This window comes from Xyrauchen texanus, chromosome 17 (assembly GCF_025860055.1).
Source record: "Xyrauchen texanus isolate HMW12.3.18 chromosome 17, RBS_HiC_50CHRs, whole genome shotgun sequence".
Classification (NCBI taxonomy): domain Eukaryota; kingdom Metazoa; phylum Chordata; class Actinopteri; order Cypriniformes; family Catostomidae; genus Xyrauchen; species Xyrauchen texanus.
The window spans coordinates 35,748,589-35,763,822 of record NC_068292.1 but is presented as its reverse complement, the minus strand read 5'-3'; the positions used below and the strand labels follow the sequence as shown (position 1 = coordinate 35,763,822).

The window sequence follows — 15,234 nt, the reverse complement described above, 5'->3', positions numbered from 1 at the left end:
ACACAGTGACCTAAACATTTTATGTTTACGACGCAACACACCCGAGATGTCTGATGTAGGTGTAAATTGACGGGTCCTTAAACAAGCCCTCATAATAAATCTCGAACTTATTGACAAGTTCACTTGTGAAATGGATTGCTGTGAACTGTATGACAATGATTGACTTATGATCAATAATATGGTAGTAAACAATACACTGTATTCTAAAGCCGCTTTTTGTATTGTCTTATCAATGATTAACTCTTCTGCCACAAGAATGTAATGCATTTTAATTATCTGAATATTTTATATATATATATATATATATATATATATATATATATATATATATATATATATATATATATATATATATATATATATATAAAATATTCAGATAATTAAAATGCATTACATTCTAATATATATATATATTAGGGCTGTCAATCGATTAACATTTTTAACACACATATATATATATATATATATGTGATAATTATTATTTATTTATTTTTATTAATTTTTTGCCATCATGAATTTTTTTTCCAATTATGTTACTTTTTTATTATTATTATTTCAGTTAAATATTTTGATTTAGTTTTTATTTTTTTTATTTTGGATAAAGGATGTTGTTGGAACATGTGTAGATATCTCATACAACACAAATATATTCCTATACCTCATACAAGTTCTGTGGTAACAATATAGGTAAAAGTTGTTCAAATAATCGGATACCACTAAAGGAACACTAATGGTGTGTATGTGTGTTTGTGTATCTTTCAGGTTCTACTCTTCACCGTACAGCATCTCCACAAACCGCATGATCGCCCAGACGTCAATCACTCCATTCATCGCCTCTCCAGTCTCCACATATCAGGTAAGATTACAGCATACACTAATCAGAAAGATCTCACGCTGTAGGCAACACACACACACACATACATTTACTTAGATATCTGAATAAGCTCATCTCATAGACTACTATTATTTTATATCAAGCTTATTATGATTGCTATAGACTAATCCTAACCATAAAAACTGGCCATTTTTGAGTTAAAAGATAAACACTCCTGAACACTCCCCCCATCATTCATTGCTCAGCTGAAAGTCCCGCCCCAAAATGACGCCATTGGTTGAGCCAATATTGCTATGTACAAACAGAGCAATGTTTTGGTAGCACCACGGTGCCACAGTGTTTACATTCATCGGGAAATTCAATGTATGAATGGCTTACTTATAGTTGTCTCTCTCTGCATATTAAGTTGAGATAGGGGAAAGTATTTAACAACCAAAGAATACAAACTTTGCCTTTAACACGCAAATACATTAATAACAACAACATCATCCTAAATGCCTAATACACATGGCCAATTTCTTTCACACATATATGAGGGGCACACTTAGTGGTATAGAATATTTTCCATCTCTCTCCATGTTTGCTGTTTTGATAGGAAATGTATGAACGCTCTTCTCCAGCCCTGCATTGAAACAGAGTGAGCAAACAGTGACAATAAGCATCCTTTATTGATTTGGCTTAAGCTAAGCTAAACTAAACAAAACATCGCTGAGCTTAGAGAACAGCTAAGCCCTTTAGATCCTGTAACTTACGTCCTCACGAGAACCTCACGTAAAAACACACACGCACAAGCATATCACACATATTGTATACAAACCACCCACGCTGATCAGAGAGGCGCTAGTCCTAGTTTAAGCTCCGGCTGCACATTTGATGTGATACATTTCACATGCCAGCAAGGTTATCTCTCAATCAAATTTAGCGATATCATGTGCAAAGCGCCCTGCTGGCCTGCAAATTAATTTTAAATTGCAAACTGGAGTGAACCTACGAAAACGATTTCAAACCCGAGCTGACAGGAAATCAATGCTGCGCTACCTTTATTTCTCCCCTAGAACTTTGAGAGAATGGAACGAGAGACAACAGTTTCCCTCTCTGGTAAAAGGACAGAGGGAAAGAGAGAGAGGGGTGTGGGGGGCACATGAATCTTTTAACAGTCGGAGAGAGAGGCGAGGTGTGTGCTTACACATCTTAGTGGACTTAGTGTGTTTAGAGAGAAAGATGCCTGAGGCAGATCACAGTGATGAACAAATCCCAAAGGCTTTTCATCCTAGAACAACACAAATGGACACTGAATATAAATTTAGACACCTACAATAGCTCAAGCACACTTTCACAATGAGAGCTTACAAGTGCACTCAGTAATTTTTTCATTATGTTCTTGGATATTGTATCCTTAGATGTTCTCTATGTGTCTTGGACGTACACTGACACCTATGGGCATGGATGCGGAAACATTCTAACACAATAGTTTTCAGTTACTGATGCCATAGAAATTCACTATTCATAATTAGCCATGATTAGTTCAATCAAAGAGTGAAAGTGTCCTATAGTAGGACGGGTACTGAGATTAAGCTCATAATATTCGGACTGTCATGTGATATTAACCCATTGATTGCCCATGAGGTCGCCCTCTCCATGTAGAATAAAACAACTTTTATAAGGTTGCTGATATGACTGGACTCTTCATCCCATGTGAGTGCTCCTGGTTTTATAAATATGATTTGAAAAAAATGTAATTACGAAAAAAATTACTGAGTGCACCTTTAAAAACAAAATGTACAAACGTCTGAGACCACTATTGAAAAAGCTTCCATTTTTGCATTTTTCAAAATGTTTCATCCTAACATATATTACACTAATACACTAATTTTAGTGCCAAAAATATAAAATATGAAAAAGAAAACAAAAGTACATGAATTTCAGAATTTCTTAGTATTCGTTATGTTGCCCTTTTGATGTAATAATAGTACGGATATGAGCTGGCATGTATTTCACCAAAAGGGCAATTAATATAATTTTTAACAATTAGTGAAAATACTTCTATTTTTCATTACAAATTATAATAAATTCTTACTAATTTTAGGGAATAAAAGACAAATTTACATGAATTTTAGAATTAGAATTTGTAAGCCTTTTGCTTTAATAATTGCATAAATTCTTGCTGGCGTATATATTTTGCATTTCAAATTATACAGGTGAAACTCGAAAAATTAGAATATCGTGCAAAAGTTCATTAATTTCAGTAATTCAACTTAAAAGATGAAACTAATATATTATATAGACTCATTACAAGCAAAGTAAGATATTTCAAGCCTTTATTTGATATAATTTTGATGATTATGGCTTACAGCTTATGAAAACCCCAAATTCAGAATCTCAGAAAATTAGAATATTACATGAAATCAATAAAAAAAAGGATTTTAAATACAGAAATGTCGGCCCTCTGAAAAGTATAATCATGCATATGTACTCAGTACTTGGTTTGAGCCCCTTTGCATTAATTACTGCCTCAATGCGGCATGGCATGGATGCTATCAGCCTGTGGCACTGCTGAGGTGTTATGGAAGACCAAGATGCTTCAATAGCGGCCTTCAGCTCTTCTGCATTGTTTGGTCTCATGTCTCTCATCTTTCTCTTGGCAATGCCCCATAGATTCTCTATGGGGTTCAGGTCAGGCGAGTTTGCTGGCCAATCAAGCACAGTAATACCATGGTCATTGAACCAGGTTTTGTTACTTTTGGCAGTGTGGGCAGGTGCCAAGTCCTGCTGGAAAATGAAGTCAGCATCTCCATAAAGCTTGTCTGCTGAAGGAAGCATGAAGTGCTCTAAAATGTCCCGGTTGATGACTGCGTTGACTCTGGACTTAATAAAGCACAGTGGACCAACACCAGCCGATGACATGGCTCCCCAAACCAACACAGACTGTGAAAACTTCACACTGGACTTCAAGCATCTTGGATTGTGTGCCGCTCCATTCTTCCTCCAGACTCTGGGACCTTGGTTTCCAAATGAGATGCAAAATTTGCTCTCATCAGAAAAGAGGACTTTGGACCACTGAGCAACAGACCAGTTCTTTTTTTCTTTAGCCCAGGTAAGACGCTTGACATTTGAAGCCCATGTCCAGGACCCGCCTGTGTGTGGTGGCTCTTGATGCAGTAACTCCAGCCTCAGTCCACTCCTTGTGAAGCTCCCCACACATTTGAATGGCCTTTTCCTGACAATCCTCTCCAGGCTACGGTCATCCCTGATGCTGGTGCACCTTTTTCTTCCACACTTTTCCCTTCCACTTAACTTTCTATTAATGTGCTTTGATACAGCACTTTGAGAACATCCAACTTCTTTTGCAATTACCTTTTGAGGCTTTCCCTCCTTGTGGAGGGTGTCAATGATGGTTTTCTGCACAATTGTCAGGTCAGCAGTCTTCCCCATGATTGTGAATTCAACTGAACCAGACTGAGAGACCATTTAAAGGCTCAGGAACCCTTTGCAGGTGTTTAGCTGATTAGAGTGTGACACTTTGAGCCTACAATACTGAACCTTTTCACAATATTCAAATTTTCTGAGATTCTGAATTTGGGGTTTTCATAAGCTGTAAGGCATAATCATAAAAATTATATCAAATAAAGGCTTGAAATATCTTACATTGCTTGTAATGAGTATATATATATTTATCTATATAATATATTAGTTTCACCTTTTAAGTTGAATTCCTGAAATTAATGAACTTTTGCACGATATTCTAATTTTTCGAGTTTCACCTGTATTATCAGAATCATAATTTGGGGAAAAAGACAAATGTACATGAATTTCAGAGTATATTAGTATTTCATGTCTCACTTTGCTATAATAGAATGAATTTGTGCTGGTAATTAGTGAAAATGCTTCTTTTTAGCATTTTTCTAAATATTGATTGTAACAAATTCTATCATCAACTTTAAAATTTTAGAAAAAATAAAAATGTACATGAATAATTTTTTTTTTTATTATTGTTGTCACCCAATTGAATAATCAAAATAATTTCTGTAGGCATGAAATATATTATAATTATATGGTCAAACCCAGCATAACAATTTGAAATAAAAAAGTGCAGGGTCTTAAACATTTCTTCTTTTCTTTTTTTTTCTTTTTTTCTTAATAATATTTTGTGTTAACTAGGGCTGTGAGTAGATAAAATAACATGTTAATTAATCATTTTTCATAGTTAATCACGATTAATCTCAGATTGTAAAAGTAGTAAATTTGACTCATATATATATATATATATATATATATATATATATATATATATACACTTATTTCCTTTCAGAATAAATTTATTTGTTCTTTTTAAAAAAAAAAACAACACAATAGAACAATACAGTATGTAACAAAAATGCTTTATTAACATTTTCCAAACTCCACAGTATAAAGACAGAAATTCACTAAAATAGCTCCAAATCGAGTAACTTTAAACATTTCCCTAATTCTAACTAGGATGTTGACTGATTGAAACAACTAGTATTCATTGCAATGCGCATTAAACCCTCAGTTTAGATTTGGAATGCACATGATTCGTGTCAGCGCATCAAGCACCACGTTGAACTTCATATGAAAAGCACATCTTGTTCTGCTTTTAGCGGTGACACTTCCAATGTAAAGATAATTAATCTGAACACTTCAAAAGCTCAGCGGCAACAGTTACAAAGTAAAAATTATGTTAAATTTGAGCGGAACATCAACAGGGAGAAAAACTAGCTGCACTGTCTGTAAAATGCTGACTCAAAAAAGACGCATGGAGGACTTCAGTGAAGTCCCACGAAGTCCCTTCAGCATTAGTTTAACAAGAGATTCTTTCTCCAGCACTTGATCATTGTCATGGACTTGCTGTTGTGTGTTTGTTTTTAGTGTGTACGAGTGTAATGTCCCCACTTAACACATTGCAAGGGTTCTGCCCTCTAACAGTGTTTACAACTCATATGGATCTGAATAAAATATCAGAATCTAATGTCAAATCTGTACATGCCTTAATCGTGATTAAGAAAAATGAACGCGTTAAACGTTTTAAATGAATCGCATGCGTTACCGCTTTAACGCTGTCAGCACTAGTAATAACCCTTTCTCTCTTTTAAATATTTTTGGGGGAAAAAACCTTTTGAAATTAGGTTCAGATGGGGTGCTGGTTTTAGCTGGTCTTCCAGCCTGATCAGACTGGTCTGTTTGCTGTTTGCTTTAGAGGAGTTTTCGGCACTTGGCTTGTTGACCAGATGGCTGACCAGGTAAACCAGCTGACCACCGGATTGGCCAGGGTGGGAGACCAACTGGACCATATTAAACCCGCTAAGATCAGCAAACTATCTTATACTGGTTTAATACTTTTTAAAATATTGCAGAAATTCAGTTTGGTCTCAGACTTTTGGACCCCACTGTATAAATCCATGCCCTCAGACAATAAGTGCCCGCTTATTTTCTGCTCATGCATGAGCATGTTGTGCTGTGTCTTAAACAGAATAATGTTTTATACGAAAGATATGTGTCGAGAATTACAATGGCAGCAAGATGAGAGGAAAGATTTTTGGGGGCTAAGCCAGCCTAAGATGATGAAATTGCTGCCGCCGCGCTGTAATTAGGAAGCAATATCGCTGTCTGTAGAATTCCTATCCCTGTGTAATTATCACACTGTATTACTCGCTCCTGCCTCGGCTGTTCTGAGGGAATCGGGGCTTCGAGGCAGCGTGTGGAGAGGAGTAGAAGGGGGTTGAGGAGTAAAATTAAGAAATGCTGGTTTCCGCCCACAGGTCCAGAGTACGTCGTGGATGCCTCACCAACAGTACGTTATGCAACCTACGGTAAGTGCCGCTCAGGAGGAGTTAATTTATATTGGGGTGTGTGTGTGTGTGTGTGTGTGTGTGTGTGTGTGTGTGTGTGTGTGTGTGTGTGTGTGTGAACCCGCACGTGCGTGTTTTGATGTGTAAAAGGATAGTTAGGAAAACAGATAGATAGCGAGGAATGAGACAAGGTGAGAGTGATTTTAGTTTGTCTTTGTGAAAGATAGAAATGTTTTGAGAGTGCAGACAAATGCCACAGCTCTTTAAAACTTTTGCCCCCTTTGTGGCCGAGCAAGTAATTGCAGGAGCAATGAGAGGTCATGGACCGGGTGTTTCAAGGAATATTCAGGGTCCAATACAAGTTAAGCTCAGTAGAGAGCATTTGTGGCATATTGTTGATTAAAAAATGTACACATTCCTCATTAGGTAAAAATAAAAATAGGCAAAAATTGTGGTTACAGTAAGGCACTTACAATCAGTGATGGCCTGTGATGGAATTTTCTGGGGAGGCAAGTATGTAAATCAGTATTGAAAAATCAATCCAATGAAAGACTGCAGTAGGTTTAAATATGTTTTTTCATGGTTTTTTTTTTTATTATTATTTGCTGGGAATGTACACAGATCTTCTCTTAAAATTTACTTGAAAACTGCCAATGTGTTATAGTGACCAATTCAACACTTGTCAATAGAGTAAACAAACAATCAAGCAGTGCCATCTACATTTATAAATGAATGAAGGGCCCCACTTGTGTACAGGAACTCCTTCTTACCTAATACAGTATGTGTAGAGGAATTCAATCCTCTACTTCTTCATTGAGTCACATCATGTATGATCCTGTCATTCAGTCATTCACATGTTTTACTTCATTTAATAAGTACCTCCCATGAAAGAAAAAAGACAAATCTTTCAATTGAAGGTATCTGATTTATACATGTTAGTCAGTAAATTGATAATATAAACACTGGCGGCCAAAAGTTTGCAATAAGGTACTGATTTTGCTCTTATTGAAAGAAATTGTTACTTTTATTCAACAAAGTGGCATTCAACAATGTATAGTCAGAACATTAACACCGTGAAAAATTACTATTGCAACTTAAACTACTTCAAAGGGTTCTCATCAAAAAATCCTCCAATTGCAGCAGTGACAGATTTGCTTGGCATTCTAGCTGTCAGTTTGTCCAGATACTCAGGTGACATTTCACCCCACACTTCCTGTAGCACTTGCCATAGATGTGACTGTCTTGTCTGGCACTTCTCATGTGTACCTTACAGTATACCTGATCCCACAAAAGCTCAATGGGGTTAAACTCCATAACACTCTTTTCCAATGATCTGTTTTTTAATGTCTGTGTTTCTTTGCCCACTCTAACCTTTTCTTTTTGTTTTTCTGTTTCAAAAGTGGCTTTTTCTTTGCAATTATTTCCTTAAGGCCTGCACCCCTGAGTCTTCTCTTTACTGTTGTACATGAAACTGGTGTTGAGTGGGTAGAATTCAATGAAGCTGTCAGCTGAGGACATGTGAGGTGTCTATTTCTCAAACTAGAGACGCTGATGTACTTATCCTCTTGTTTAGTTGCACATCTGACCTTCCACAACTCTTTCTGTCCTTATTAGAGCCAGTTTTCCTTTGCCTTTGATGACTGTAGTGTACACATTTGTATGAAATATTCAGTTTTTTTGGCAATTTCAAGCTTGTATTCAAGACTTCATTCCTCAAAACAATAATTGACTGATGAGTTTCTAGTGAAAGCTGTTTCTTTTTTGCCATTTTGACCTAATATTGACCTTAAGACATGCCAGTCTATTGCATAGTGTGGCAACTCAAAAACAAACATAAAGACAACATTAAGCTTCATTTAATGAACCAAATAACTTTCAACCATGTTTGATATAATGACAAGTGATTTTCTAGTACCAAATTAGCAATTTAGCATGATTACTCAAGGATAAGATGTTGGAGTGATGGCTGTTGGAAATGGGGCCTGTCTAGATTTGATCAAAAATGACTTTTCAAATAGATATGGTGCTGTTTTTTATAACAGTAATGTTCTGACTATACTTTGTGATCAGTTGAATGCCACTTTGGTTAAGTACCAATTTCCTTCCGAAACAGTATAATCTGTACATTATTCCAAACATTTGGCGCCAGATTATATACTGTATATAAATTTTTTTGCCTCATCTGACGCCCTGCCACTGCTTACAGTGGGAATTGTACCACTGCTGGGTCTCTTTTAGGTTCTCATTGTTTTTCTACCACTAGCTGAACCAAACCAGGAACCTTTTTATTACCTGCTCCTGAGGCAGTACTTTCCTTGCAAAGTGGAACTATTTGGGTGAAGTCAGAACAGCAAACATTTCTAGTTGTTCAAAAAATGCATCATCCAGCAGACAACCAATAAAACAGACAGCCATCTTTAAAAGTTTGGTTAGTAAAACATTTGTTAAAATATTGAGTTGTTGTTGCTATTGTAGGCTTTTCAAATTGAAATAGACAGAAGCTAAGATGAAAACTACAGATGAAGGTTGTGTTAAAGTCATCTCTTCCCTGCTCTTGCTCTCCTGTTGTTTTCCATCTCTTACAAGCACATCTTGTCCATTTGAAGTTTTCCACAACAAAACAGAACGTTAAAAATCAATACGAAATCTTTCACAGAGTCATCCATTGTTTATGTTTTGAAGTGAGTTGTCTCAGCTGTTGTCACATCAAGTTCAGGCGTCGCCACCACAACAGCATCACATGCTTACGTCAAAGCTTATTTAAATGAAATTTCTGCTTCCATGCCCCTGTTGGAAAAAACATTTCTTGGAATTTAATCGGAATGGTAGATTTCCACAACAAACTGATTTTGGTTCAGGTTCTAGTTCCACAATTGTGTGGGAAAATGCCTCTTGAAAGTGAATGGGGCCAGCATTACAAAATTATGGTAAGTAAATGAAGATTCCAGTTCTGCTTCATCTCTAAGAGGCTACTGCCTCTGGTCAGTCTGCAGTCTGGATCAAATAAATAGATCCCTTGTTTGAGCCCCATCGACACAACTTTGTCTACCTGAAGAGACTGTCTGTTCTCTCTTTTTGTCTCACTCTGCAAATAAACACATAAAACCTTGCAAACTACCTCTCCATGTGTTTTCCTCTGTGAAGTATTAAGAAGGTAACCCTTTAGCCAAGGTCTGGAGCTCTGCCCATTGTCTACCTGGCTCTTACCTGAACTTGGATTTACTGTAAGCCAAAGGTCTGCATTCCACCCTGGAAATGGACAAAGGTAGTCTGGGATCAGGGCTTTTTTCTTTGGCAGAGCCTGAAAAAAGGCTTCATTCAGCTGTTTCCAGGTCTTCAGCAGTTCAGTTCAGCAACTCAAGGAGTGAAGGCAAAGTTGTGAACATACATAATTGTGTTGAGTGTCTTAAAGGAATATTTCACCCAAAAATGTATATACATTCTTTTACTCAACCTCATTTTGTTTCAAAACCTTAAGTCCTTCTGTGTATTATATCACTGTGTATATCTGCTAAAAGAAAATGTTCTTAAAGTTTAGTGTAACGATGTTGAAAAAACAGGCAGAGATGAAGATGATAAAGTTGAGACGAACCCAAGTGCAGTTTTATTGTACAAATGTGAAACCAGAATACCTAACTATTAAAGAGAAAGAAACAAAAACAAGAAACCAAGGACTTAACTAAACATGATAAAACTAGACTACTACTAAGACTATGCTAGAGCAAAACAAAACCACGAGGTTACAAGTACACTGACTAGACTAGACTAGACTAGACTAGACTAGGGCAAAACAACAAGGTTACATGTACAATACCTGATAAAGGCAAACATGAGGGTTTAAATACACAAGACATGGGTAACAAAGGCCAATGAACAAACAGAACTGTAAAACAAGATAACAAGACAATTAACTAAAACCAATGACAAACTAGAACTGAATCAAAGTAATCAAACAATGAACCAATGAAAACCAGACACATAAACATGGAGGGAAAACAGGACATATGAACACGACTGGGGAACAGGTACTTTAACAAGAAATTTCAAAATAAAAGTACACAAACAAAAGTCAACTGAGAATATATCGCATTTAGGAGCACACTTGCATGGAGATCACATCCGAGGCTATACACATGGACTGAATGCCACATTTTATTTTTCATTTTATTTTATCATTTTTATTTCAAGAAAACAGTCCACTAAGATGTTTATTTGTGGAATTTCATAGAATTGCAATTTAGTAAATTCCTCTTCATACCAATTCAAAGTCCAATTGTAGTGCATGGTCAGTTCAGTTAAAACTCATGAATTGAAAAGGGAGCCAATTCTTAAACCGTGAATGTTGCCCAACCCTGGGAGGGAAAGGGATAAGGAATGTCTGGATAAGGGAAGGGGGCAGATGTCTGTCTTACTAGATAATGATATTTCAGACTTTGTGTGTGTAGTTGGATGGGAGATTTGATGATAATGATTATGTTGTATAAATGTGTTTGTAACGAAACACTCATATCTAATGATCTGGCATCCCTTCAAATAAGACCTCAGCTGCCTGGGAAAGGCAGTGGGAGTCTGTGAGATGATCTCTGCCTAATTTGAAAATCCTGGAAAGAAAACAAAGAAAATCATTTCTCTCTCTCTCTCTCTCTCTCTCTCTCTCTCTCTCTCTTCTTTTTGTGGATCCTGCAAAGAGAATGTAAGCAATTAAAAGTGGCTGAGAAAGGGAAGCATTGTTATTGGAGAACGGCGCTGCATTTGGCACCTTGTTACCGTGGAGACACATGACCATAGAGACCGGAGCTGGCATTGAGGTTTAAGCAGATCAGCAGACAATGGAAAACTCTGAGCTGTGTGTTTTAGTATACATCAGTACCTTAAGTGCACCTGCTGTTGTGACCTGCTGATTATGTTGGCCATACAGCTGAGATATTCATTATTATCCAATCCAGAAGGCAGCTGTGTATATATATTTACGTGTGTGTGTGTGTATATATATATAAATATATATGCACAGCTGTCTTCTAGTTTTATATATAAATAAATATATATATAAAATATTATGTTATATACTGTGTGCATGTCCCATGTGAGATACACCATACCAGATACAACAAACTCAAACCCCCCTTTCCATCCTCCCATTTAGACCAGCATGAATTTTCCACTACACTATTAGGGGCCGTTCACATAGAACGTATTTTTTCATCTGTCCACACTGTTTTTCAATTGTTTTCCTGTTAACATGCGCTAGACAAAAATCTTATTTCCTTGTGCCACGTCTCGCTGTTTTTTTTTTGTGTTTTTTTTTTTTAGCATCTTGTGCAGAAGTGGCACATTGTTTTGATACCGAATGAAATGTTAAAAAATCTTCAACTGTTAAAAATATGTCTCGAGATACATACATTCTGCTGTATGTCTAGCATTCGATCTGAATGTCCCCTTACTGTATGCAAACATTTATCTATTTTTATTTCCCATATGGCATAGGAACATGACTATGACTGAGAACTCCAGTAAGTCTCCTAAACTATGCATGGCAACCTCTGATCAATTTAAATAGCTAAAGAGACCATCTTAGACCTGAATAATATCCATTTTTGTTTAATGTTGTTTAGTGCTGGTTTGGTGTTGGTCTAGCCGGTGAACTAGCTGTTCACAAGAACATTTTATCTAATGAGGCTAGTGTACCAGCATGATATTTTTGGTCAAGCGGGTATGACAAAGGATATGTTGCTTCATGTTCCAGGAACAATACAAGTTAAGCTCTATCAACATCGTTTGTGGCATAATTTTGATTACCAGAAAATGTAACTACGACTTGCCCCTTGTTCATTTAAATGCAGCACATAATGCTGGAATGGAAGTAAATGGGACCAGTTCTTAAACATTAAAATACACACTGTGTCAAAAGTATATCCATTAGACATAAAGATGATATTTGAACATGATTTTATTGTGAAAAAAATAATACAAGCATTAATGTGTTTACCAGATTAGTTGTACAGTTGGTGTGTATTTTAATGTTTATGCACTGGCCCCATTGACTTCTGTTTTATTTGCCTCACTGTAACCTCTGTTTCTGCTTTTTATATATATTTTAATAAACAACGGACGAGACAAAATAATTTTCTGTGGTAATCAACTGTTTGCCACAAATGTTGTTGACAGAGCTTAACGTGCTTGTATTGAACCTGGAACATTCCTTTAAAGGAATATTGAGGAATATTGAGCTTAACTTGTATTGAACCAGGTTCAATACAAGCTAAGATCAATTGACAGCATTTGTTGCATAATGTTGATTACTGCAAAAATGATTTTTGACTCATTCCTCCTTTAAAAAAAAAAAAAAAAAGGGGGCAAAATCTGAGGGTACAGCGAGGCACTTACAATGGAAGTGAATGGGGACAAATTTTGGAGGGTTTAAAGACAGAAATGTGAAGCTTATAATTTTATAAACACACTTGCATTAATTCTTCTGGTAAAACTTGTGTATTATTTGAGCTGTAGAGTTTTTTATATTGTAATTTTTACTGTCATTTAGGATTTTAGGGTTTGTTGAAAATATGTCGTTATGGCAATAAAGTTGTAAAATTGGAAGACAGAAAAGTTAGTAAGTGATTTTATCACACTAAAATCATGTTAACACACATATTGTTTACCTTTTGTGGCTATAGGCTAGAAACCGTGTGTATTTTAACATTTACAGATTGGCTCCCATTCACGTCCATTGTGCCTCAGTCACCCACATTTTATTTAAAAAAAAATAAAAAAAAGGAGGGACGAGTCCAAATAATGTTTATTGGTAATCAACATCCCACAAATGCTGTCGATTGAGTTAAAATTGTATTGAACCCAGAATATTCCTTTAAGTTGGTTAAGTAGCCTTGTGCAGACACCAGCACCATAGCATACTGTATTCTAGGGACTACCCTTAGGAAAAGCTGCCAGCATATGTTGAATTGCTGTTTCCCAGTATGGTGTGCTGGTGTCCCCACCAGGCCTCTTTACTATTTTTTACCAGCAGGAGTATAATGGTCAACAAACTTCACAGGAAAGACCATAGTCGACCAGCTAAACTAGAACTAACCCATCATAAATTCTGGGCCAGCATATAAATTCATATTGTTGTAAGCAGGGTAGCTACAGTATGCTGGTCTTTTCAGAAGGATACACACAACAACAAGCAAATGCATACAATGCACCACCCAGAGGGCCATGTACCTGTTACTTTCTATTTTAGTATGGAGAAGAATCCCAGCCGCCCTAACCAAATCATATCCTGGAAATGAACATTAATGAATCAAGACCGCAGTGCAATACTGCAAAGCCGCTTAAAGTGGAACCACCACGCAAGAGGAGAGAAAAGAACTGGAATGCTTCTCTAAGCCCCTGCTAGTCACTGCCATTTACAGAAACAAAGGAGCCCATGTTTGAGGAAAGATTTGACTTTATCTTTGCTCCATCACAGCCCGCTCTGTAAAGAACGCTCCGTTTGAACGGTGGGAATTGGCAGTTCTACCGTGGCACATACCGTGTGCGTGAGAGAGAGCGAATGCATGGTAAATGTTTTCCTTCAAGGGGTAGTTCAACCAAAAATAAAAAATAAATATGTCATAATTTACTCACCTTTCTGTGACTTTCTTCCTTTGGTTCCAGAAAAGAAAGTCAGTCACATGGGTTTGGAACAACATTAGAACAACCGAGTAAATAATAATGGCAGAATTTTAATGTACAGGTGAACTGTCCCTTTAAGCATTTATAATTGGTGGGAAATGCTTATGCCATGCCACATATTGTGTGTGTGTGCAACAAACGCATTTAAGATTGATATCAAACATCCTCCCCTGGCAGCCTGTTTTGTTAAGGGCCGGTACCTGAAAAAGGAAAAAACAAACAAAAACAAAACTTCCTTTTCCTGTCTCTATTTCACATATCTTGGCAACAACTCTCCTTCCTCTGTTGTCACTAGAGATTTCTGGTTGTCTAGTTTTCGTCGGAACCCTGGACTTCAAACTGCAGTCACAAGCATTTTATGTCATCCAGGACTCAAAAAATGAGCTTGGATGAATATGTATTCTGCCTGAGGTTGAAAATGAGTGTAGAGGCTGTTGTTTAAAGGGAAGAGAAGGGACACAAATTGGGGAAAGAGAAAGATTTCTGGTTGTCTTGTTTACATTGGAACCTCAGGCTTCAAACTGCAGTCATGGGCATTTTTGGGATCCAGGACTGAAAAAATCAGCTTAGATGAATGTATTTTTATTTGAGGTTGAAAATGAGTATACAAGCTTTTGTTTGATGGGAGAAAGGGGACAAGGATTGGGGACAGAGAGGAAGGATCGAGGAAAGAGGTTTCTGGTCATCTAGTCTTTGTCAGAACTAAGGTAACAGACATTTTTTGGCTTTCAGGTCTTAAAAAAATCAGCTTATATAAATGTATATTTTGTCTAAAGTTGAAAAATGACTGTACAGGCTGTTGTTTGAAGGGAAGAGAGGGGACACCAATTGGGAAAGAGAGAGAGAGAGAGAGAAATATTACTGATGCAGAAACACTCTACAAATGTCACTCACTCTCTGAATACTTCCCCTCGGGGAAAT

The 15,234-nt window shown here is 36.7% G+C and overlaps 1 protein-coding gene across 2 annotated transcripts in view; it reads left to right on the top strand.

Moving 5' to 3' along the window:
• The window catches only part of LOC127657711 (RNA-binding motif, single-stranded-interacting protein 3-like), a 189,590-nt gene that overhangs the window by 160,668 nt on the left and 13,688 nt on the right, over nucleotides 1-15,234 (top strand). For both annotated transcript variants that reach the window (XM_052146554.1, XM_052146553.1), the window contains exons 9-10: nucleotides 763-856; nucleotides 6,613-6,663. In XM_052146554.1, the coding sequence (XP_052002514.1) occupies nucleotides 763-856; nucleotides 6,613-6,663 (145 nt within the window). The remainder of the gene's footprint in view (nucleotides 1-762; nucleotides 857-6,612; nucleotides 6,664-15,234) is intronic.